Source organism: Chlorocebus sabaeus, chromosome 20 (genome assembly GCF_047675955.1).
Source record: "Chlorocebus sabaeus isolate Y175 chromosome 20, mChlSab1.0.hap1, whole genome shotgun sequence".
NCBI classification, from domain to species: Eukaryota; Metazoa; Chordata; class Mammalia; order Primates; family Cercopithecidae; genus Chlorocebus; species Chlorocebus sabaeus.
Genome location: NC_132923.1, coordinates 94,842,195 through 94,869,840, shown reverse-complemented (window position 1 = coordinate 94,869,840; position 27,646 = coordinate 94,842,195). Strand labels below are relative to the sequence as shown.

The 27,646-nt window shown below is 38.8% G+C and overlaps 1 protein-coding gene across 4 annotated transcripts in view; it reads right to left on the bottom strand.

Moving 5' to 3' along the window:
* The window catches only part of FOXJ3 (forkhead box J3), a 150,072-nt gene that overhangs the window by 25,961 nt on the left and 96,465 nt on the right, over window positions 1-27,646 (bottom strand). For 3 of the 4 annotated variants that reach the window (XM_007979185.3, XM_007979186.3, XM_007979187.3), the window contains exons 5-6: window positions 23,534-23,617; window positions 2,474-2,575 (exon numbers count right to left, since the gene is read on the bottom strand). In XM_007979185.3, the coding sequence (XP_007977376.1) occupies window positions 2,474-2,575; window positions 23,534-23,617 (186 nt within the window). The remainder of the gene's footprint in view (window positions 1-2,473; window positions 2,576-23,533; window positions 23,618-27,646) is intronic. The other variant, XM_007979190.3, reaches the window with a different exon arrangement.

Genomic DNA, 27,646 nt, shown 5'->3' with positions numbered 1-27,646 from the left:
AACTGCATGTTTACTTATTTCAAACTCTCTCTCCTAGCACACCTGAAAATTTTGACTGAATGCTACGCCTTACACTTATGGAAAATTACAGAAGCTCTGGATGATGTTATCTTCCTCCAGAGAGAATTCCGTTTTCTTTTGGCAGAAAGAATATTAGCATACCACTCTAGTAACTGTTGAGGCTTATCTATCTTGGCTTGCATTTACTCTTAGAACAAAATTCTTCTCAGATATCAAGTTGAAAGCCTACGGTGTATTACCATGGCTCTCTCCTCCTTTGAAGACCATAAACTACAATATTTGTCCCTCCTGTTCTGTGAGAGTGTTGAATTTTGGCTAGCGAAAAACTACTTTGTGTCTGAGCCCTAGCATACACAATTAGGAGTTGGCAAATGCCTTAAGTGGATACTGCTTACAAAAAGTTGAACTCAGCCGGGTGCGGTGGCTCACACCTGTAATGCCAGCACTTTGGGAGGCCAAGGCAGGCAGATTACCCGAGGTCAGGAGTTTTGAGACCAGCGTGGCCAACATGGTGAAACCCCATCTCTACTGAAAATACAAAAATTAGCCAGGCGCAGAGGTGGGCACCTGTAAAGCTACTTGGGAGGCTGAGGCAAAGAATTGCTAGAAACCGGGAGGCGGAGGTTGCAGTGAGTCAAGATCGCACCATTGCACTCCAGTCTGGGCGACAGAGTGAGATCCTGTCTCAAAAAAAGAAAAGGTTGAATTCACCCGAGATTCCTCAGGATCTCAGCTCTGCAAGCCCTGGCTGTTCGGTAACTCCAAACTCCAATTTTTGTCTCCCTGGTTTAATGAGTGCTCTATGCTACTGCTCCCTGTGTAGCCCCTACGCTATGCACTAAGAATTGGGAAATGTACCAAAGGAAAATGTACAAAGCTTATCTCAATGTGTTTACCTCTTCTCTGGGCTCCTGACCCCTGAAGTCCTGGCTGCTTAGTTTCCAATACCTCCTTCTTCTTTTTTAATCAAAGAGGTGGTGGGGAGGGGTGTGTGGCTATGTCTGTCTGGTATTTTACACAGATAGGCAGAAAGGATAATCTAATACTAGTAGTCTGTCATATCTGGATGCAGAAATCCAAAACCTTCAGTTCCTTTGACATCCACATTATTTGGTCATGAAGTCCCAGCATTACTACTTCCTAATTGTTTCCTAGTAACCACACTATCATCTATGTTTAGGTCCTCATCACCACTTAGACTACTGCACAGAGCAGTATTAGGTATTTCTGATTCTAACCCATCTACTCCACTAGAAATTCTTATCTAGCTGGTCACCATTAGAGATCATTTTTTAAAGTACGTATTTCTGGGCCCTACTCATCATGACACAAATAACTGATTTGGTAGAACTGCAATGGAATCCTGGGATTACCACCACTACCACGACCCACCCCCCACTACCCTCCACCCCCCAACTGCCCCATAAATCCTCTAAGTGACTGTGATGTAATGATTTCAGATTGCCACGTGGGAAGAATCATTCCTCTATGCCTAGGCTGCCAGTTTCCTTTCTGAACTGGAAATTTGAATTATGTCACTCTGATTATAATCTGTCGTCTGTTTAATCATTATCTTTCTACAAGTAAAAGGATCCTAGGAGTGCCATGTTAGTGCAATGGTGTATGTGTATGTGTTCACATTTACGTGTGTGCGTGAAGTGAGAGAATGAAAGTCAGAGAGAGGGAGAGAGAAAAAGAGGGTGAAATCTAGAGGGAGAAAACGAAAACAAGACTGAAAGAGAATCTAAGCGTAAGTATGGGAGATGTATGGCTCTGGAGTACTCATGGTCTAGTAGGTAAGAAAACAGATGAACAAAACTGGATTCATGAACCTCCCAGAACCTTTTTAAGGTTTTGAGATGTAACGTTAAGAAACTGTCTTATAAAGAAGAGACAGATATATACCTGTATCCCACTAGGTATATAATGACCCATCACAAAGTTGTGACTCAACATCAAAATGTAGCAAACGACCATATACTGTTCCTGGCTATATTCTTAGACTTGAATATCATGAAAATAGGTAGACCACCATCCCAGTGAACTCTATGAGGCTGTCCAATTATTATTTTACTTGACTGTTAACTCATCAGAATGTGACAATCTTTTTTTCAACTGCATATTTGGAGAGGTAATTAATGATTTTGAAACAAATTGATTCAATAAAATGCTGGCTCACAAATTCTACCAATGGGAACTGAGAGAGCCAAGAATTTTTAAACAAGTATAGAACTTCTCAATAAGCACCTTCTAATTTCTCCTGAGAGGTATTTTGTTCTAATTTGTGCATACCTCAAAACATTCTGAATTTAGCCTTCATGCTACCATGTATAGGGTAAACAAATATATATAATCTTTAAACTGAACCATACAGGATTCTATCATTACTACAAAGGCAAATTAAATGTACTACTCAATGACATTTCAATAATGTTTAAAAAAATGAAATTACTTTGTTAGTCACAGTGTTGATTGCCAGAGTTGGAGAGGCACTTCCCGAAATAATACACTCCATTCCCAAAGAATCTGAATCTATGCTATATGGAGTTGAGGCCTAAAATATAAGAACAAAATAAATAATTATTAGCTCATATATCCAGCAACTATAACACAGTTTGAAGGGATCTCATCAAATTCTCGAACATTCAGTTTTGTGCTTTGTTTCTGAAAATGAATTTAAATCACTAGTGAAATCTATTCTACTATATTTTAGTATGCTACTGACCTGATACTACAAAGTCCTTTGGTATGGCTATTCTCTAACAACTCTTTTAATTGACTGCGAGAAAGGCTGACAAAAATTATAAATAAACTTCTGTAGTAAAAACTGCTAATGATCCCCTAATATTAATTCTCCCCCTCATCCTTTTCAGTAATAGATCTTTACAGTATCTACTCATGTCTGCCCAGCCACAGACTACCTTTCCAGATTCATGAGCTACTTGTGGCCATGTGACTACAGTGTAACCAATGGGATGTGAGCAGGAGTGATGTGTGCCACTTCTGGGTCATGTCTTTGAAAGAAACCTGCTTGCCCACCATTCATTCTTCCTCTCTTATTGCAGATTTAAGACAGATATGGTGGTGGTGATCTTGCTTAACCATAAATAGCTGAGGGTAATATCCTAGGAAAATACCGGAAAAACAGGATTAGAAGGAACCTCAACATCTGAATGACCTTGTCGAACAGAGCTGTTTATATCTCTGACCCACCCATCAGCTTGGGCTTCTACCTGACAGAGAAATAAATCTCTCTGGTTTAAGCCAGTTATAGATTTTTTTAAACTTTTGCTATTTATTTTTATTGATACATATTAGATGTACATATTTTCAGGATACACGTGATAATTTAACCCATTCATATAATCAAATGAAAAATTTGATATCCTCAAACTTTATCTTTTGTTTATACTGGGAATATTCCAATTATTCTCTTCTTAGCTATTTTGAAATATACAATCAATTAATGTTAACTACAGCCACCCTACTGATTTATCAGACATCAGGTCTTACTTCTTCTTCTTCTTTTTTGGGATGGAGTCTCGCTCTGTTACTCAGGCTGGAGTGCAGTGGTGCAATCTTGGCTCACTGCAACCTCCACCTCCCATGCTCAAGTGATTCTCCTGCCTCAGCCTCCCGAGTAGCTGAGATTACAGGTGTGTGTCACCATGCCTGGCTAATTTTTGTAGTTTTAGTAGAGACAGGGTTCACCATGTTGGCCAGGCTGGTCTCGAACTCCTGACCTAAAGTGATCCACCTGCCTCAGCCTCCCAAAGTACTGGGATTACAGGCGTGAGTCATCACGCCCAGCCAGTTCTTATTTCTTCTATCTAAGTGTATACTTATATCCATTAATCAACCTGTCTTCATCTCCCTTCCCCCTACCCTTCCTGGCCTCTGGTAATCACCAATCTATTTTCTATCTTCATGAAATCCACTTTTTTAGCTACCACATATGAATGAGAATATGCAGTATTTGCCTTTCTGTGAGTGTACATCAGTTATAGTTTTATTTTTCTTCCTTTGCTAGAGCAACTGAATGATCTCCTAAATACACTTCATATGTACTGCTTAGAGTTAACCTGGGTGTCAAAAACAATAAAGTTTTCTGCTATTGGAAATTTTGAATACATACATTGTGATAACTCCTCTCTCTCTCCTAAGAAATGTTTTTTATTACTTTATTGAGCCCTCAAAAGTTCAACTTCAATAGTAAATGTTAAAGAGGGGCAAACAGAAATAATTTATGGTTATGACGCTAGTTGCATATATATTCTCTCTCTGGCAAAATCTCTTTGTCCCACACATGATCCTAACTGTACATGCATTTTTAAAAGATCATACCAGATGAGTGAGAGAGCAATTTCACCAAGACACATTTCTGAAATTAACCTATCCTTTAATCCCTCAGCATTTTTCTCATCAGATAATCTAATCAACCTTTGGGCAGAGAATAGGGGTCTTGACTGAAAAAGACCAGAGCTACCCCTACAAGCTAGAATCCAGCACTTAGGTCCCAGGTACACACTGAGAGCAAGGTGAAATAGAAGAGCTATTAAAAACAACTCTATTTATGCCTCAGTTTTAGTGCCAGCCAACCAAGATAATTAAGTTAACACATAAGATTACTTTAGAAAGGTACAAATCTCATATTCCCTTAACTCAACTCAGTCATCTCAGTCTGAACTACTGGTTCACTAATTCTCATTCTTCCCTTCTGGTAGGATAAGGGAAAGTTGTATTATGTGATGTCATGCAAATTTCTTGAACTTTATGCTTGTTTTCTCATCTATAAAAAGAGGATTATGATACTACCTTTAGAGGTCTGTTAAGAACATCAATAAAATATTTCATATAAAGCACTTAGCATGGTAACTGAACCGCACAGTAAGTGCTGGCCACTATGATGACCACTAGAATATATCTGCTACTGATGCCAAGGACCTGCTGATACAAAGAAATACTCATCCCTCAACAAAATAGTAGCAAATCATATTCAATAGTTCAGTAAAAGGATCATGCACCATGATCAAGTGGGATTTATCCCTGGGATGTAAGGCTGATTCAACAGACATGCATCAATAAATGTGATTCACCATATTACAAGAATCAAAGACAAAAAGAATGAAGGATCATCCCAAAGATACTTTAAAAAGCATTGGATAAAATACAATATCCTTTCATGACAAAAACGCTCAACAAATAGGGTATAGAAAGAACATTACTCAACACAATAAAGGTCATATATAATAAGTCTATAGCTAACACCATACTCAATGGTGAAAAGTTAAAGGCTTTTCCTCTTAAGACCAGGAACGAGACAAGGATGCCCACTCTCACCATTTCTATTCAACATAGTACTGGATGGCCAAGCCAAAGCAATTAGGCAAGAGAAGGAACTAGAGATGCTCCTTGACTTATGATGGGCTTATGTCCCAATAAACCCATCATAAACTGAAAATACCGTAAGTCAAAAATGCATTTACTGTACTTAACCTACTGAACATCACAGCTCAGCCTAACCTACCTTAAACACGTTCAGAACACTTACATTAAGCCACACACGAGCAAAAGCATCTATTTTATAATAAAGTGTTGAATATCTCATGTAATTTATTGAATACTGTATTGAAGGTGAAAACCAGAATGGTTGTATAGGTACTTGAAGTACTGTTGCTACTGAATATGTATTGCTTTTGCACCATCAAAAAGTCAAAAAAATGTAAGCCAAAACATTCTCTAAGTCAGGTACTATCTACAAAAGGCATCCAAATAGGAAGCAATGAAGTCAAACTGTCTCTGCTGATGACATGTTCCTATATAGAGAAAATCCTAAAGACTTCAACAAAAACAGAACAGTATTCAGTAAAGTTGTAAACAAATTCAGTAAAGTTGCAGGACACAAGATTAACCTCTAAAAATCAGTAGCATTTCTATACACTAACAACAAACTATCTAAAAAAGCTACTAAGAAAACAATTCATTTTTTCTTTCTCCAAGATGGTAGATTAAAGGGATTAACATGCCCCTCCCACTTGGAAAAATAAAATCATATGTAGAAATTCAAGTTGTGAACTTCTTTCCTAGAAGCAACACAGGAACGTAACAGAAAAACTGAAAGAAATCACAGGCCTTTTGAAAGAAGTGGTGGGCAGCAGCCTACACCATGAAGCAGGTAGAAAACTGTGTCTATAGAGCTTGAGTGGGAGACAGGTTTCCTCCATGACACATACTCCCACTAGGGAGTCAGGCCAGTGGGAACTGCCTTAACCCTACCCAGGTATAAAATGCCTTAACCCAATCCAGGCCACGGGAGAATGCCTTAATGCTACCCAGTGCTGGAGCCAACTTAATGAGCAGTGGGGAGAACATGAGGAGAAGCAGCATCAGGACATGCTTTGCATCCATTCCCAGACTCCAGCAGGCCCGGAGGGAAGCCATTCCTGATCCTATCTCAGGGAAGACTGCCAGCTAATTCAGGCAGAGGTCACAGGTTGAGAGAAGTTCCCAACTGAGACTCGTGATATAATCTTGAGTGCAGATGGACCCCCTTGGCCAGAACAGAGGGGCAAGTGAGAAGTGTGCTATAGCCACAGGTGCAGGAGCTGCGTGTCCCTGCTTTGCAGGCAGACCTGGAGGGATATGGCCTGAAAACTGTGGTTTCTGTCTTGGCTGGGAAGGCTTATAGCCTGGGGCAGTTTTGAGTTCTAACTGCTGGCTGCCTGCAACCCAAATGGCTGCTGCTAGCAGAACACTGTGTGTGAGACCTTTCTTGCCAAGTCCGTGGGAGCTGAGTGGGCCTTACTGCCATTTGCTACACCCGATGCCCCATGCAGATTATTCTGTGCATCAGAGGCAGCTGTGCTCCATCCACCCTGTAACACTATCCCGACAGCCACGGAACTGCCCTCTGACCCCTACTGGGGCCACTGCTTGCGCCTACATGTCAAGAGCCAGAGTACAGACTTGCCTGACCCGGCCCCCATCTGGCTTTGTCCCTTCACTCGCCCTGGCAGCATAACACAACAGACTGGGACTTTGGGAAGCCCATAGCCCCACCTATTACCTGAGACACCAGAGTACCTTGGGTAACATAAGGCAAGCACAAATCCCACCACTACCACCATAGTTGGTGTTCTTTTGCAAGCATCACCTCTTGAGGCCAACCAGCACAGCCCATTACAACATCTGCAGGGACAGGAACACCACCCTCAGGAAGGAGAAATTTTTTGCATGACCTCAGCTATCGTCATTGCCTATATCACCCTGGCTAACCAGAAGATCTTGAGTCTGTCCACGTGCCCAGTATATTACTACTACAGTTGGCATCTGAGAAAGCCAACACAAGCTAGCATTTGAGAAAGCCAACACAAATCCTTGGTTATCTCAAGGAAATCTCATAGTCTACGTAACTCCCTTCCCACCCCCATCAGAGCTGGTGCTGGTACCCGCTGCTAGGAGACTAGAGGACAGGTCACATCACTGAATCCCTTGCACACATTCCCCAGCACCAGCCTGGAGTGTGGCAACCCCACTGAGCAGCTACATCCAGAAGAGCAGCAAGCTCCACAATAGTCTGGCCCTCAGTGACTGCTACTCCTAAGGGAAGGGGCAGGGCGGGGGGGTGTACTTCATTAAGGGAGCACCTCATGAGACAAAAGGAACCAAACTGCAGGCCTCAAGTCCTTTAACTTTCCACTTGTGGGGAAGGTTCTTTTAGAAGAGAAACATGTGCAGTGCTAAGCTCAGTGGGGAAAGTTTGTTTGGCTCTACCCCAAAGTCAGGCGGCCCTGGTGCTCATGAAGGGTCTAGAAGAAGGGGATTTCTTCTCCTCTCACCCATCATTGCAGACACAGCTGGGGCCTCTCCCACGGGAGCTTGGCATGGGTGCATCTGTAGATACTCTTCCTGGAACACTTTGGGGTAACTGCATCCCTACAGGAGGTGTGCCCTCCAGATTCAGGCCTCCATGAGAGGTAGAGTCATAATCCCTCTTTACATGGAACATCACAATCCTGCAGATGAAAAGAGATGCCTGTCTGATATGAATAGCTGGAACATCTGGTGAGGAGTGTGACTGGGAGGTGAATGTTTTCCTGTCAGCCTGAAAGACAGCTTTGGTGGTTTCTTTCCGTCCCCTTGAAAAGACCTCAGTGCATTTCACTGAGAGCTTCCCTAGCAGCCTCTGCCAAGGCTGGGAACTTTGCCCACCACTGGGGTATTACCTCCTTTGGCCATACCTGTGGGTACCTCCTACCAGCCTCAAGCCTAAACTATTCAATTCAGTGAATAAAGTATTAGAGGATAATTTTTTTTTTTTTTTGAGATGGAGTCTCGCTCTGTGGCCCAGGCTAGAGTGCAGTGGCCAGATCTCAGCTCACTGCAAGCTCCGCCTCCCAGGTTTACACCATTCTCCTGCCTCAGCCTCCTGAGTAGCTGGGACTACAGGCGCCTGCCACCGCGCCTGGCCAAGAAAATTTTTTAATGCACACCACTGGGGAACAAGATAAGCTTCAAGAGACCTCTGCCATTCTCCAGCTCCACTGGAGATAGTGAGCCTGCTCACACACCCTGCACAATGCTACTACAACCAGCATCCGAGAAAGCCACTACACAAAGATTCTCTGTAACCAAGAAACTCTAATACAGAGTTTTCACCACAGAAAGCACCCAGAGCCAAAGCTGGGTGACAATAAACCATAAACATTAAAGTTACATCCTGGAGTAGTGGGGGTGAGGAGGGCCGGGGGAAGGTAAGAAATGAAAAGACACAGTTGAATCAAAAATAAATTCAAAAATAATTAGAAGTGGCCGGGCACAGTGGCTCATGCCTATAATCCCAGCAATTTGGGAGGCCAAGGTGGGAGGATCATTTGAGGTCAGGAGTTCGAGACCAGCCTGGCCAACATGGTGAAACACCATTTCCACTAAAAATACAAAATTTGGCTGGGCATGTGGCACGTGCCTGTAGTCCCAGCTACTCATGAGGCTGAGTCAGGAGAATCATTTGAATCCAGGAGGCGGAGGTTGAGCCAAGATGGTGCCACTGCACTCCAGCCTGGGTGACATAGCAAGACTCCATCTCAATAATAACATAATTCAAAAAGTCAATTGTGAATTTACTCAAAGAGAAACAAGGTAAAAATGCAACAGAAAAAATTTTAAAAAACAGTTCAGAATATGAAGGAAAAATTTTCTAAAGAGACAAATATTTTAAAGCAAAGCCAATCAGAACTTTTGGAAATAAAAGACCTATTTAGAGAATTACAAAACGTGGTAGAAAGTTTTAACAACAGACTAGACCAGGTAGAAAAAAATAATTTCAGAGCTCGAAGACAAGGCTTTCAGGTTAACCTCATCAGATAAAAATAATGAAAAGAAATGAACAGTCTCCAAAATATATGCGATTATGTAAAACAGCCAAACCTAAGAATCACAGGTATTCCTGAGGGAGAAGGAAAAGTTAAAATTTGGAAAACCTATTTGAGGGAATAATTGAGGAAAATTTCCCTGGTCTTGCTAGAGATACAAGAAGCTCAAAGAACTTCTGGGAGATTCACTGCAAAAAGGACATCATATAGTCATCAGATTATCTAAAGTCAATGTGAAAGAAAGAAGTCTAAGAGCAGTTAGACAAACGCATCAGGTAATCTGTAAAGGAAAACCTATCAGACTAACTCAGCAGACTTCTCAGCAGAAACCTTACAAGCCAGAAGGGCTTGTGGTCCTATCTTTACTCTTTAACAGAATAACTGTCAGTGAAGAATTTTGTATCTAGCAAAAAAAAACAAACAAACAAACAAAAAAAAAGCAAACAAAAAAAAACTTTCTTAAGTGAAGGATAAATAAAGTCTCTCAGAAAAAGAAATGCTAAAGAAGCTTGTCAATAATACGCCTGCTTACAAGAAATGCTAAAAGGAGTTCTTGAAACAAAAGGTTGATGTGCAAAAGAACAGAAACTCCTGAAAGTATAAACTTCACAGGGCTTGTGAAACAATAACACAAGGAAGAAAACAAAGTCACTATGTAACAATCAACAGTATGACTGGAACAGTATCTCACATCTCAATATTAATGTTGAATGTACATGGTCTAAATGTTCCACTTGAAAGATATACACTGGCTGAATGGATTAAAAAAAAAAAAAAAAAATCACAAACCGAGTATGCTGTCTTCAGAAGACACACCTAACATGTAAGGATTCTTAAAGACTCAAGATAAAGGAGTGAAAAAAGAGATTTCCGGCAAATGGAAGCCAAAAGCAAGCAGGAGTAGCTATTCATATATCAGATAAAAAAGACTTTAAAACAACAACGGTTAAAAACAAAACAAAAAGACACGATCATATAATGATAAAAGGATCAATTCAACAAGAAGATATAACAAACCTAAATATACATGCACCTAACTGCAATGCTCCCAGATTCATAAAACCACCAGTACTAGAGCTAAGAAAAGAGACAGACAGCAACACAATAATAATGGGAGACTTCAATACCTCACTAGCTGCACTAAACAGATCAATGAGGCAGAAAGTCAACAAAGAAACACTGGACTTAACCTGCATTCCAGAACAAATGGACTGAACAGATATTTATAGAACAGTCTACCCAAGAACCACAGAATACATACATTCTTCTCGTCAGCACACAGAACATTCTCCAAGATAGACCATATAATAGACCACAAAACAGATATATTTGTAAAAAACAAATCAAATAAAACCACAGCAGAATAAGACAAAAAATCAATTCCAAAAGGAACCCTCAAAACTATACAAATACATAGAAATTAAACAACCTGCTCCTGAAAGACTTTTGGGTTGATAATGAAATAAAGATGGAATTTAAATTTTTTTTCCCAAATGAATGATAACAGTGATACAAGTTACTGAAACCCCTGGAATACAGCAAGAGCAGCACTAAGAGTTAAGATTACAGCACTAAATATCTACATCAAAAGTTCTGAAAGATCACAAACTGACAACCTATCTTCATACCTCAATGAACTAGAGAAACAAGAACATGCCAACCTAAAGCTAGCAGACGAAGAGATAAAAAAGATCAGAGCAGAACTAAATGAAACTGAAAGGAACAAACAAATACAAAGTATCAATGAAACAAAAGGTTGGTACTTTGAAAAGATACATAAAACTGAGACACCACTAGGTAGATCAACCAAGAGAGAAGATACAAATAAGCTCAATTAGAAATGAAAATGGAGACATTACGACTGACACAAAGAATTATAAAAGACCATTCAAGACTACTGTGAACACCTCTATGCACACAAACTAGAAAATCTAGAGGAGGCCGGGCGCGGTGGCTCAAGCCTGTAATCCCAGCACTTTGGGAGTCCGAGACAGGCGGATCACGAGGTCAGGAGATCGAGACCATCCTGGCTAACACGGCGAAACCCCATCTCTACTAAAACAATACAAAAAAAAAAAACTAGCCGGGCGAGGTGGCGAGCGCCTGTAGTCCCAGCTACTCGGGAGGCTGAGGCAGGAGAATGGCATAAACCCAGGAGGCGGAGCTTGCAGCGAGCAGAGATCCGGCCACCGCACTCCAGCCTCGGTGACAGAGCGAGACTCTGTCTCAAAAAAAAAAAAAAAAAATCTAGAGGAAATGGATAAATTCCAAAAAACACACAATCATCCTTGCTTGAATCAGGAAGAAATAGAAATCCTGAATAGACCGATAACAAGCAATGAGATTAAATCAATAACTTAAAAACTGCCAAAAACAAAACAGCCCAGGGCCAGATGGATTCATAGCCGAATTCTACCAGACATTCAAAGAAGTGGTGCCAATTCTACAGAAACTATTCCAAAAGACTGAGAAGATCGAACCCTCCCTAACTAATTCTATGAAGCCAGTATCACCCTGATACCAAAGCCAGGAAAGAATATAACAAAAAAAGAAAGAAAAAAGAAAACTACAGACCAATATCCCTGATGAATATAGATGCAAAAATCCTCAAGAAAAATACTAACAAACCAAATCCAACAGCACATCAAAAAATAGTAATTAACCACAATCAAGTGGGTTTCATCCCAAGGATGCAGGGATGGTTCAACATATGCAAGTCAATAAATGTGATTCACCACATAAACAAAATTAAAAACAAAAATAATATGGTCATCTTAAAAGACACAGAAAAAGCACTTGATAAAATCCAGCATCCTTTTATGATAAAAACCCTCAACAAACTAGGCATCAAAGGAACACACCTGAAAAAAACAAGAGCCATCTACGACAAACCCACATCATAAAGAATGGGGAAAAGTTGAAAGCATTCCACCTAAGAACTGGAACAAGACAAAGATGCCCATTTTTACCACTTCTATTCAACATAGTCCTGGAAGTCATAGCCAGAGCAATCAGACAAGAGAAAGAAAAAAAAAAAGGGCATCCAAACTGGAAAAGAGGAAACGAACTATCTCTATTTGCTGATAATATGATCTTACACCTAGACACCCTAAAGCCTTCTCCAAAACACTCTCAGAACTAATAAATGAATTCAGTAAAGTCTCAAGTTACAAAATCAATGTACACAAATCAGTAGCACTGCTATACTCAAACAGCTATCAAGCTGAGAATCAACTCAAGAACTAAATCTTTTTTTTTTTTTTTTTTTTTTTTTGAGACAGGTCTTGCTCTGTCACCCAGGATGGGTGCAGTGGCGTGATCTCGGCTCACTGCAACCTCTGCCTCCCAGGTTTAAGCGATTCTCCCACCTCAGCCTCCTGAGTAGCTGGGATTACAGGTGCATGCCACCACATCCAGCTAATTTTTGTATTTTTAGTAGAGAAGGGATTTCCCCATGTTGGTCTAGCTGGTCTCAAACTCTCAACCTCATGATCCACCCATCTCAGGCTCCCGAAGTGCTAGCATTACAGGCATGAGCAACCACACCCAAAAATAAAAAAACCTAGGAATATACTTAAGCAAGGAGGTGAAAGATTTCTACAAGAAATACAAAATACTGTTGAGAAAATCACAGATGACACAAACAAGTGGAAATACATCCTATGCTCATGGAATGGAAGAATCAATACTGTGAAAATGACCATACTGCCCATAGCAATCTACAGATTTAATACAATTCCTATCAAAATACCAACATTTTCATAGAATTAGAAAAATTCTAAAATTCATACAGAACCAAAAAAGAGCCTACACAGCCAATGTAATCCTAAGCAAAAAGAACAAATGTGGAGACATCACATTAACCAACTTCAAATTATACTACAAGGCTATAGTAACCAAAACAGCATGGCACTGGTATAAAAGCAGATACACAGACCAATGGAACAGAAAAGAGAACCCAGAAATAAAGTCAAATACTTACAACCAACTAACCTTCAACAAAGCATACAAAAACATAAACTGGGGAAAGGATACCCTACCCTACTCAGTAAATGGTGCTAGGAAAATTGGACAGCCACATGTAAAAGAATGAAACTGGATTCCTATCTCTCACCATTTACAAAAATCAACTCAAGATGAACTAAAGACAAGGCCAAGCATGGTGGCTCATGCCTGTAATTCCAGCACTTTGGGATGCCGGGGCAGGCAGATCACTTGAGGTCAGTAGTTCAAGACCAGCCTGGCAAACATGGTGAAACCCTATCTCTACCAACAATACAAAAATTAGCCAGGTGTGGTGGCACACGCCTTGCAGCCCCAGCTACTCAGGAGGCTGATGTAGGAGAATTGTCTGAACCCGGGAGGCAGAGGCTGCAGTGAGCCAAGATAGCGCCACTGCACTCCAGTCCAGGCAACAGAGCAAGACTCCATCTCAACAAAAAAAAAAAAAAAAAAGAAGAAGAAAAAAGGATGAACTAAAGACTTAAATCTAAGACCTAAACCTATAAAAATGTACATGAACACCTCTTCTGGACATTGGACTAGGCAAAGAAATTGTGACTAAGACTCCAAAAGCAAATGCTACAAAAACAAAAATAAATGGGAAATAAACTAAGCAGCATCTGCACAGTAAAAGGAAATCAGAATAAGCAAATAACCTGTAGAATGGGATAAAATATTTGCAAATTATGCATCCAATAAATGACTAATTATCTAGAATCTACAAGGAACACAAAAAATTCAGCAAGAAAAAAAGTGGGCAAAAGACATGAACAGGCATTTCCCAAAAGAAGGTATACAACCAGCCAAAATATATATAAAAAATTTCAACACAACTAATGATAAGAGAAATGCAAATTGAACCACAATGAGATTCCATCCATCTTATCCCAGCCAGAATGGCCATTATTAGGAAGTCAAAAAGCAACAGATTGTTGTTGGTATGGATGTCGTGAAAGGGAATGTTTATACAATGCTGGTAGGAATGTAAATTAGTACAACCTCTGCGGAAAACAGTATGAAGATTTCTCAAAGAACTAAAAGTAAATCTATCATTCAATCCACCAATCCCACTATTGGGTATTTATCCAAAGGAAAATACGTCGCTGTATCAAAAAGACACCTGCATGTTTATGCTTACTGCAGCACAATTCACAACTGCAAAGATACAGAATCAACCTAAGTGCCCATCAACCAATCAGTGGATAAAGAAAATGTGATGTGTATATATACACCACGGAATACGACTCATCCATAAAAAAGAACAAAATCACGTCTTTTGTAACAGCTTGGACAGAAGTGGAGGCCATTATTCTAAGGGAAATAACTCGGGAATCAAAAATCAAATATCGCATGTTCTCACTTGTATGCAAAGGTGTAAAGAGTGGTATAATGGACATTGGAGACTCAGAAGGAGGAAGGCAGGAGGAGAGTAAGGGATGAAAAACTACTTATTGGGTATAATCTCCACTAGCTTGGTGACAGGCATGCTAAAATCCCAGACTTCACCACTATACAATTCATCCATGTAACCAAAAACTGCTTATACCCCGAAAGTTACTGAAATAAAAAATTAAAATTTAAAAAGAAATCCATTTACATTAGCATCAAAAAATAAAATACCTGAGAATCAATTTTAAAAAGAGAAATGTCTGTATAATAAAAACTATAAAACACTGATGAAAGACATAGAAGATAGCATGAATAAATGGAAAGATATCCCATGTTCATGAATTGGAAGAACAAAAATACTGTCAAAATGTCCATATTACCCAAAGTGATCTACAGATCCAATGCAATTGACCATCAAAATTCCAATCTCATTCTTCACAAAAATAGAAAAAAAAAATCTTAAAATTTGCATGGAACCACAAAAGACTCCAAAGAGCTAAACCAGTATTGACCAAAAAGAACAAAAGCTGGAGGCATCACTCTACAGGAGTTCAAAATACATTGCAAAGCTACAGTAATCAAAATTGCATGGTACTGGTACAAAAACAGACACATCAACCAGTAGATTAGGATAGAAAGCCCAGAAATAAACCCACACATCTAAGCTTAATTGATTTTCAACAAAGTTGCCCACAACAGACAATGGGGAAAGGACAGTCTCTTCAATAAACTGTTGGAAAAATTGGGTAGCCACATACAGAAGAATGAAAATGGACCCTTATCTCACTCCTATAGAAGAATAAACTCAAAATGGTTTAAAGACTTACATGTTAGACCTGAAACTCTGTAACTATTAGAAGAAAACAGAGTGTGATATGGTTTAGCTCCGTGTCCCCACCCAAATCTCATCTTGAATTGTAATCCTCGCTTGTTGAGGGAAGGACCTGGTGGAAGGTGACTGGATCATGGGGACAGTTTCCTACATGCTGGTTCTCATGATAGTGAGTTCTCACAAGATCTGAGGGTTTAAGTGTTTGAAAGTTCCCCTCTCACTCCTCTTTTTCCTGCTGCCACGTAAGACGTGCCTTGCTTCCCCTTCGCCTTCTGCCATCATTGTAAGTTTCCTGAGGCCTTGTCAGCCACACAGAACTGTGAGTCAATTAAACCTCTTTTGTTTATAAATTACCCAGTCTCAGGCAGTTCTTTATAGCAGTGTGAAAACGGACTAATACAGGGGGGCAAGCTCCTTGACACTGGTTTGGGCAGAGATTTCTTGGATGTGACCCCAAAATCATTGGCAGTGAAAGCAAAAATAAATGGGATTGCATCAAACTAAAAAGCTTCTGCACAGCAAAGGACACAATAGGGTGAACAGATAACTCACAGACTAGGAGAAAATACATGCAAATAATACATCAGAAAAGGGAACAATATCCAAAACATATAAGGAACTCAAACTACTCAATACCAAGAACACATATAACCATATTTCAACATGGGCAAAGAACCTGAACAGTCATTTCTCAAAAGAAGGCATACAAGTGCCAACAGATATATGAAAAAATGCTCAACATCTCTAATCATAAGAGAAACGTAAATTAAAACCACAGTAAAATATAATCTCACAACTGTTAGACTGGTTATTACCAAAAAGATAAAAGACAAGTGTTGGCATGGATGTGGAGAAAAGGAAATCCTTATACGCTGTTGGTGGTATTAAAAATTAGTACAGCCATTTTGGAAAACAGGATGGAGGTTCCTCAAAAAACTAAAAATAGAATTACAATATAATCTAGCAATCCCACTACTGGGTATATACCCACAGGAAATAAATTCAGTATGTCGAAAAGATATTTGCACTCCAATGTTCACTGCAGCATTATTCACAACAGCCAAGGTATGGTAATAACCGAAGTGCCTATGAATGGGTCGAAACAATGTAGCACACATACACAATGAAATATTATTAGTGCCTACGAATGGGTCGAAACAATGTAGCACACATACACAATGAAATATTATTCAGTCTTTAAAGAACAAGAAATTCTGTCATTTGCGACAACATGAATGTCTAGGGGGCATTATGCTAAGGGAAATAGGCCAGCCACAGATAGAAAATACTGTATAATTTCACTTATATGTGGAGCACTCACTGTTTTAAGGCATTTCTTTCTTTTTTTGAGAAAGGGTCTTGCTCTGTTGCTCAGGCTGGAGTGCAGTGGCACAATCATGACTCACTGCAACCTCAAACTCCTGGGCTCATGCAATCCTCTGGCCTCAGCCTCTCCAGTAGCTGGGACTAGAGGCAGGTGCCACCACACCCAGTTTTCTTTCTTTCTTTCTTTTTGGTAGAAATGGAGAGGTAGGTCTTATCTTGATGCCCAGGACTCTCAAAGTGCTGCATTACAGACATGATCTACCGCTAAAAAACTACCTAAGATACGCGTTCCTTCTTCTACTCCTTGACACATTTCCTTGGAATAGCTTAATTGCTTGCAAGCCCAAATTAAAAAGCAAAATGCAAAAAGGTCAGGAAACTGGCCAAGCACAGGTGGCTCACACCTTAATACTAGCACTTTGGGGGGCCAAGGCAAGAGAACTACTTGAGCCCAGGAGTTTGAGACCAGCCTGGGAAATGTAGCAAGACCCGGTCTCTATTAAAGAAAAAAAAAAAAGAAGAAGGAAGAAGAAGGAAGAAGGAGGGAGAAGGAGTGAGAAGGAGGGAAAAGGAGGGAGGAGGAGGGAGGAGGAGGAAGGAGGAGGAGAAGGAGGAGGAGGAAGGAAGAAAGAAGGAAGAAGAAGGAGGAAGGAAGAGGAGGAGGAAGGAGGAGGAGGAGGAAGAGGAGAAGGAGAAGGAGGAGAAGAAGGAGGAGAAGCAGGAGGAGAAGCAGAAGGAGAAGCAGAAGGAGAAGCAGAAGAAGAAGCAGAAGCAGCAGCAGAAGCAGAAGCAGAAGCAGAAGAAGGAGATAAAAAGTTGAAAAATAAGGAATTACTGTCTTTCTTGGATTCCATGCTCGGTCAGCCATACTGACCTGTCTTGCACTTTGAGGGCATTCCTTTTTACGACCAGTTTTTCACCTTCCAAATCCCACTAATCTGTCCTATTTCAGTTCATCCGTCAGGCCTCCAATTAATATCACTTCTTCAAAAAAACCTTCCCTGATTCTTAGATTGTTATGCCTCTCTGCTACATGGCCCTCTAGTTCTCAAAGACCCTTATCTTACTGTGACCACATAATTTATTATCCACATGCTATCTGGAGAATGAACGTGGAACTAGTAGTTATGCTGAGACAATAAGCAACACCAGGAATGTACATTCATCCTACCTTATCAGTTTATCTTCCTGCTTGAGTAAGAGTTTCATGAGGAGAGGGTATGACTGTCTTGTTTACCAACTGTTCCCCGCAACACTTAACTCAGTGCTTAGAATACAAAAGGTGTGGTCTGATAAGCATTAATTTTTATAAAGAAAATTAACTTCAAAAAGGAAAATGTTATCCAGACAAAACTCAAATCCTAATACTTTTCTACCCCATACCTTTAATAAAGACCTCTTATCTTGTGTTTACTCATATCTTTCTCTCTCTAAACTTCCTCCCCTCAATCAGAATATAAACTTCATGAGGACAGGATGTAGGTTTTGTGTTTTGCTCACTGATGTTTTCTCAGGATCTAGAACAATACTTTTCATGATAGACACTTAATCCTCATTTATACAGATGTACTGAATGGTATCCTCTCTACTTTGCTCTGCCTGTCTCCACCTGAAAGCTAAGCCACATAACCTATGAAGTCTCCTCAGACAATACTAGTAAGAAATAATCCCTCCTTCCTGTGCACACAATAGTTTATCTTTCTTAAAATACCTTCTATACTTTACCCTTGTCCTAAAATTATGTATCTTATGTCTTATTCTTCTTGGTATGTGCCACAGTACCCTAGTACAATGCCTGGCATACAGTATCTACAAAATAAAGATCTGTCAAACTGATAAAATGACACTACATATAATTACAGGTATATACAGCATTCAGAAAGCATGCTAGTTTTCTAAAGAACCTTCTCATTCATGTATATATCCCTAGCTCAGGCCATTACCATTGCAACAACATCTGTATCTACTCAGCATCTTCCTCTTGCAATGGGTTATTCTGTGAAGAGTACATACCTTAACTGTTTTGATTCACTTCTCAACACTATGGGCTTTCAAATCAAAGTAAAAGTCCTGATCTCATACCTTTAGATTATCTACCCAAATCTGTCTACTCTTTATCTAAATATCCACATTCTAGCCTAAGTTCTTCACAATAATTTAAAGGGTCTTCAATTATGCCCACCTGTACTTTTTACTTACTAGTCAATCATGCTGTCTCCCCAAGTGGAACATCCTTTAGCATTTTCTACGCAAAAACAGCTCCACTTTCGCACCAAAATTATTAGTCTCAAAGTCTCATTCCTCTTCCTTAGAGGCCTTCCCAGGCAGCATTATATATTTTGAGTCACTTCAGTTGGTCTACCAAATTCATTACTTAATATTTGCTCTGTCATTTATAATCACATTTATGTTACTCAATTATATATGTTTGAATTAATGTAGGGAATTCTGCTTTAAATCAAGGATGATGAGCTCACAACAGAATACGCATCTGTAAAAAGAATTCTGATCCAGTGTTGCAGTCTTCAGCATAGCAAATATTAGTGGAAGAATAATGTAGTTGTAGACAGCACAGACTGTGAAGGCAAGACTATCTGAGTTCAAATTCTGGCTTTGGTATTTTTTAGTACCTTGGATAACTCACTTAACATCCATGTTCATCAGCTTCATCAGAGTTATTTTTAAAATTACATGAGTTAATACATATAAAATCCTTTAAAAAGCATTTGGCACATAAATTCAGCATAATCTTCTATTGTTTTGACTTTTAGCCTCTCACTTATAGCTGAGAATACTAAAGTGCAAAAAATTTAACAACTTGCCAAAAGTCACAGGAACTAGTAAGTTGTAAAGTCAGAAAAGAAACATGAGATTCCTACTAGAGGAGTCTGTCTCACCATTTTATTCAATATCTTTTCAATAAATTGAAATTTTATTCAATTTGTTTAAGGTCTTCGGGACCATTATATGATTAAAAAATGATAAGAAATAAATTTTTAAAAGGAAAAGGAGATTATTATAAACTAACTCATGGATTAAGAAAAGAAGCAAGAAATATAATAATAATAGAAGAGAGAGCACAGGCTTATGCTCATGTAAACGGAGGGGACAGGTAAGTATTCCAGAGAACTGGGTTAAGCATATTATGATGGAGCCAGCCTGGCCAACATGGTGAAACCTCATCTCTACTAAAAATACAAAAATTAGTTGGGCATGGTGGTGCACGCCTGTAACCTCAGCTACTCAGAAGGGCTGAGGCAGGGGAATCACTTGAACCCAGGAGGCGGAGGCTGCAGTGAGCCAAGATTGCGTTACTGCACTCCAGCTTGGGTGACAGAGTGAGACTCTGTCTCAAAAGAAAAAATAAATAAATAAATAAAATAATAAAGAAAAAAGATTAGGATGGAGGTAACTGTCAGCTTTATTTTCCATTTAAGACATAATAATGTCCTTGCTTGCATTAAAATCACTTATTTTTAGCAGTTTAGAAAGTCCTTTTTCAGCCAGGTGCAGTGGCTCACATCTATCATCCCAGCACTTTGGGAGGCTGAAGTGGGTGGACTGCTTGAGCCCAGGAATTTGAGACCAGCCTGGGCAACAGGGCAAGACCCCATCTCTACAAAAAAATTTAAAAGTAGCTGGCCGTGGTGGTAGTCCCAGCTACTCAGGAGGCTGCCATAGGAGGATCAACCTGGGCCCAGGAAGTGGAGGCAGCATTGAGCCAGCCATGATGGTACCACTGCACTGTAGCCTGGGTGACGGAATGAAACCCAGTCTCCAAAAGAGGAAAAAAAAAAAAAAAAAAAAAAAGGGAAAGAAAGCCTTCTCTGTTCCATCGAAAGCTCATCACTTCAAAATTAAAAATGTGTGAAATAGTTTTATTTTTTCACATAGAATTTCAATGTTTACATATAGACAAAGAAATCACAAATTTCAGAAATTCAGTAAGGAACTTAGAGAGGCATCAATGTATTTACCATCTACATTTAACTTTTATCCTTTAAATGTCTGAAGGTCATGTTCAGGACCATCACTATTTGCCCTAGGCATTTCCTTAGATAAAAACCCAATGGTTACTTAAAATATACACTCTGTCCTAACAAAAATACTATATATTATATAACCTCTCACCTCCCATTCTAAAAAAAACTCTAAAGGAAAAATACAGGTAATTCAGTTTATCAGGGCAGGAAATTATCTTTCGTAAGAACACTATATTTTAGATATTTGTTAAACAATATCTGTCCCCCTAATTATATGCCCTTTGCTTATAACCAACCTCTTTGTATGCTCCTACAGGGGCAACCAATACCCAGCTTAGGCTAAAACGAATACCAGCATTAGTAATCGAAAGACTCTTGTATGGTTATGAATATTTTGTGAAAATATACCACAAAAGTAAATTTCTGAATATTTTACATTTTAAAGTGATGATCAAAAAACAGTAGAAAATGAATACAGAAAATATATGTCCGAAATGTACATTCAATAACACATGCTTTTGTAACCTGAATCTGTATTTCTTTAGGCCTCCACTATAAAACTGCATATAGTCTCAGAAAAAAAAGGAAGACTCTCAAAAATAGAGAGGGATTGCTTTAAGAAAATAAAACAAGGTAAAGAGAATAAAAGGCAAGCTTAATATCCAAAAGAAATGCACAGTTGTTAACCCAATTCCAACTTCCAAAAATAACTGAAATTCCAGGAACTTCAGAAGAAAAAAGCAAATAGAGAAGACCACACTTCTTCAGCTCTTCAAACAATCTTTCCCAAATTGTTTAACAATGCTATGTGTTTTTTAAAATGTGGATTTTTCTCCCCTTCCTTCAAATTCTGGCAACAGCTGCTAAATGTTTTATACTCCACATAATTTCCATGAATTAAGCCTACTTTAAAAGGCAAAGGCTAGGTATAAGCTGAGAGGAGTGCTTTAAAAAAAAAAAAAAAAAAAGGCAAAGGCAGGAGAGCAGAAACTGATGTTCATTCCTTCTCAAATGATAACATACTGAACTTATCAACATCTCGTAAAATTGTCTAGCTCTGGCCGGGCGCGGTGGGTCACGCTTGTAGTCCCAGCACTTTGAGAGGCCAAGGTGGGTGGATCACCTGAGGTCAGGAGTTCGAAACCAGCCTGGCCAACAGGCAAAACCCTGTCTCTACTAAAAATATAAAAAAGCCAGGCATGGTGGGTGCCTGTAATACCAGCTACTTGGGAGGCTGAGTCAGGAGAATAGCTTGAACACAGGCGGTGGGGGTTGCAGAGAGTTGAGATCGCGTCACTGCACTCAAGCCTGGGCGACAGAGCGAGACTCCATTTCAAAAAAAAAAAAAATTGTTTACTTCTGTTACCAGAAGACCATGTCACCAATACTAAACTTTAACTTCTTAAACTCTGGTTTGTGTAAAGTCAAAAGTTGTTCTGGCCAAATAATTCATTTTATATATCCCGATAACTGGCTTACTGAATTCCCTCTGCTGAATCCAATAAATCCTCCTTACTAAATCTCACTGCTGTTATACCTCATGGACTCATGTGATCCCAATCTAATCACAGTTTGAGATCTTTATCTTTGAGGCTCAAAAGTTTTAACCCTTTACCAGGAATGGGCATACAACAAATTTATTTGACCAAGCATTTACTCAGTTTCTTTCATCTTGTCCTATTCTCTTTGCCCTGATTCGTGCTGCAAACATTTACTAGTACCTATTATAAGCTGTGAAAAATGGTAACACAGAAGATACAAACGTAAGGTATTTACTCTGCCCTTAAGGGGCACATATTCCAGTAGAGGAGACAAATACAAAAACAAATAATTTCTACAAAGTGTGAGAAATTCTATAAAAGAGTTTTATAAAACTTCTAGAACACAAATGGAAGACAGTAAGGGAAGCTTCACAAAGCAGTTAACATTTGAAATGGGTCTTGAAGAACAGTAAGGTAGGATGGATATGTGTTTGTATTAGCTGAGATGCTAGAAATGTAGAAAGGATGAGGAAAGCTGATGGCAGTCAAAGTGCTGACTAAAAATATGTTAAAATAGACAACTTAGGATATTAACTATAGTTCCTTTTTTGTTTCACTCTTGCAAACTAATTTTAACCATTAAGTCACAAGTAAGAATTATCTTACAAGCGATACACACACACACAACTTAGAAATGTTGTGTACAAAGTGACTATTAAATGGACAGAACCAGGAAAAGGTATTTTGAGGACAATGGGGAAAATTCAATGCAACCAAACTGACCCTCTATAATAGAAGGGAATAGCTGTGTTACATAAAACTATTCCTAAATGTTGTAGATGCAGAGAAAAGAATACCAAACTAAAACTCAAGAAAGCTGGATTCAAGTCTCAAACAACAGCTGCGCCCTAATTGGGACGAAACCTTTTACTTAAGTCCTAAACTGCCCCTCAGGGTTAAGATCAAATAAAATGAGTCTGAAAAGTGTTCTGAAAAATGTAAAATGCTACACAAATAAAATCTTACTTTCATTATAGTTACATGTGCTACATTGGAAAAGAACTTTCAAAATCTGTATTTCAGAAATATTCAATGCATTATACTAAATTTATGACAAAGAGCCTTTACCCGTTCTACAGATCGTGCCCTCTTCTTTGGCCGAGTAGGCAGCGCATCTTCCTTCGGATTGGTGTCTATTGCCCAATAGGACCCCTAGAGGTAAAGAAATTATATTAACAGTATAGTACAGCAACCCTATGATATTAAAATGGATTTTTATAATCCTTTGCATCAAAAGCAAACATTCTGCAAATACAATGGAAAAACAGCATAAGAAACACTTGTTTTGAACTGAGAAAAAGATTATATAAGAAAATATATCCACATATAATTACATTATTAAAAGAAAACATTCATAAGCTGAAGAATCCAAATCTAAGAACTTCTGCCACACCAAAATTTAGAAAGAAAATGATCAACAAAACACATTTTTAATATACAGAGATTCTCAATTGAACAGATGTTAATTATATGACATTAAAAGAATTTAATGTATAAAGATACTGTAGTTTCTATATATCCTGGGACCTCACAAATCTACACGGTTAGTGAAACATTTTTAAAGACAAACTGCTTGAACACATTTTATATAGTAAGTGTTCCTAAGAAGCAAAGATATGTGCATAAATTTTTTACTGCTTACTCTGTCATGACTTAACTATTCCCTCTTACTTTTTGATACAAGTTATCACAGCATTCATTTGAAAATATGTATGGAGCACCTACTGTGTTTCAGGCACTCAGAAACTGTGACTCTCCAAAAAAACAAAAGAAAAAAAACCAAAAAAACCCAAAAAACTTTGGAAAAGCATAGATCCATAGATAGTTTGCAAACATTATACAAACAAGAATAGCAAAACACAGAAAGATAAAGTGGCTTTCCCATTCAAAGTTGTGAGAACCAGGAACAAAGACAAACAGAAACAAAATTGGATTTTTAGCTTTTTCCTTCAATTATCCTGCCTCTATACACACAATTGGGGGAGGAAAGCATGAAAGAGGGGAGTTCAAGAAAGAGAAAGAGGGAAAGGAGGAAGATATGCATTTCAGAAACAGAAACACAATGTACATCCTAGTTTTACAATTAATCCCAGTGATCATATCCAAATTTAGTCTTTGTCTCTACTATCTCATTAATCTTCCTAGGCTGTTTTTTAAGGCAACATTTGACAATGACGGGAAATACAACCCTCACCTATCAATCCTCACACTTTATGCCCAACATGAATCATCTCCTTATACTTTCTTGAACATACCATGTCGTTTATCTGTCCTATCCTACATGCTGACCTCACTACTTTAATGCCCACCATACCAATGACAAACTCATATTCCACCTTCAAATTTTACCTCATATTATCCAAAGGAATCCTTCTTTGATCTTGCTGCCATACCCAAGAATTCATCACTCTCTCCCTCTGTAAGATCTCTATACTTTTTACACATTTAGACCATTGTTTGCAATTAACATTCAATTCTGTTTACAGGTCTGTATCCCCTTCTAGGCTATATATATGTATTCCTTAAGGGTAGGGACTATTTTACTTGTTTCTATATCCACAGTGCCAGGCACAATGTCAGACACAAAGCAAGTACTCAATTAACATCTGTTGAAATGAGAAGGGGAAAAAAGCTGTTTAACAAACTGCACCAAGAATATCTGTGTACTGGGTGTTACTATGTACATGCCAGTGTACACTGTTGGTGTACAAGGTAGGTGTCTATGTCTCGGATCCTGGTCTATGCAGGTACCCGAGCTTAACACTCATTTCATCACCCAGCCACTGCTGGGGTATTTCTATGTTATCTTTTCAAAACAGTCACTGCATTTCAGCTAAGAGTCTACCAGACCTGGTAAGAATCTGTTAGGTAGGACCTATGAACTTGCCAAGAACCCTGTAAAATGCAGATGCTACAAAAAGCACTAAAAATGGGAAAACAATGATTTTGGGAAAACAATGATTTAGGTTTGGCTAGCAAGTTTCAAAATAAATGCAATGGGGAAAAATTTTACACTGAGTTCTTACAAAAATTAAAAATAAAGTAGGAGAGAAAATACCAAAATTCATTGGACAACAGTTTAAAAACCACTTTTCACAGAAATGATAAACTCCAGCGTTTACTTTTGTTTTGGATGGGTGTGTATATGTGTATTAATCTGGGGAAACCATTCAATGTCCAAACTTTACACTGATTTGTTAGTAAATATTTCAATAAAATTACAAAAACAAATAGATATCTCTTCTTCCACACAAAATACGAATGGTTGTGGCTTGTCACACATAAATCAACAAAAGGAAAAAAACTTGCCCACAGCCTATTACTATCCACTAGGTATTCATAAAATCCTGAACGCCTAAATGCAAATTCTAATAATTAAAGATTCACAAAAGTAATTGTGAAATCTTCCACCAAATAGTTCAGGCTAACAAAGTATTTGAGCTTGACCTCTGAAATCACAGGTTTGAATAAAGAGACCTTAAAATTCCTCTTCACATAGCAAAACCATAGTGAGATAACACTTTATACCCACTAGGATGTCTATGATGAAAAAAAAAAAAAAAAAAAAAAAAAAAAAACAGAAAATAGCAAGTACAGGCTAAGTATCCCTTATCCAAATATCCAAAATGCTTGAAATCAGAAATCTTTTGGATTTCAGATTTTTTCAGATTTTGGAATACCTGCATATAACTAATGAGATATCTTGGGGATGGGACTCAAGTCTAAAGCTCAAAATTGATTTATGTTTCATATAAACTCTTATACACATAGTTTGAAGGTAATTTTTTGTAATCATTTTAATAATTTTGTGCATGATAACAAAATTTTAACTGTAATCCATCATATGAGGTGAGGCATGGAATTTTCCACTAGTGGCATCATGTTGGTGCTCAATAAGTATTAGATTTTATAGCATTTGTATTTCAAATTTTCAGATTAAGGATGTTCAACCTGTATTGGCAAGCACGTAGAGAAACTGAAACTCTTATGCACTGCTGATAGAAATGTGTAAAGGTGTAACCACTGTAGAAAATATGGCAATTCCTAAAAAAATTACATGGAATTACCAAATGATCCAGCAATTCCACTTCTGGATATATACCCAAAAGATACGAAAGCAGAAAGTCAAGTATTTACACACCCATGTTCATAGTAATATTACTCACAACAGCCAAAAGGTAAAGCAGTCCAAGTGTGCATTGAAGGATAAATGGATAAACAAATACACCACATACACCCAATAGAGTATTATTCAGCCTTAAAAAGGAGGGATATTCTAGCCAGGGGCAGTGGCTCACACCTGTAATCCCAACACTTTGGGGGGCCGAGGAGATAGATTATGAGGTCAGGAGATGGAGACCATCCTGGCTAACACAGTGAAACCTCATCTCTACTTAAAAAAAAAAAAAAAAAAAAAAAAAATACAAAAAATTAGCCAGGCATGGTGGCAGGCACCTGTAGTCCCAGCTACTCGGGAGGCTGAGGCAGGAGAATGGCAAGAACCCAGAAGGTGGAGACTGCAGTGAGCCCAGATCACACCACTGCACTCCAGCCAGGGCAACAGAGTGAGACTCTGTCTCCAAAAAAACAAAAGGGATACTCTGACATATAAGCCAGTCACAGAAGGACAAATATTGTATGATTCCACTTAAAAGTAGTAAAATTCCTAGAGACAAAGAGTAGAATGATGGTTGGTAGGGGATGAGGGGAAAGGAATATAGACACTTACTGTTTAATGAGTAAAGAATCTGCCGGGCGCAGTGGCTCACGCCTGTAATCCCAGCACTTTGGGAGGTCGAGACGGGAGGATCACAAGGTCAGGAGACCGAGACCATCCTGGCTAACACAGTGAAACCCTGTCTCTACTAAAAATACAAAAAAAAAAAAAAAGTAGCCGGGCGTGGTGGCAGGCGCCTGTAGTCCCAGCTACATGGGAGGCTGAGGCAGAAGAATGGTAACCCGGGGACAGAGCTTGCAAGGAGTCGACATCGGCCACTGCACTCCAGCCTGGGCGACAGAGTGAGACTCCGTCCCCCCAAAAAAAAAAAAAAAGAATTTAAGTGAGAAGATGAAAAGGTTCTCAAGATGGATGGTAGTGATGACTGCACAACAATGTGAATGAACTTAATATTACTGAACTGTATACCTAAAATGATTCAAATGGTAAGAATTATGTTATGT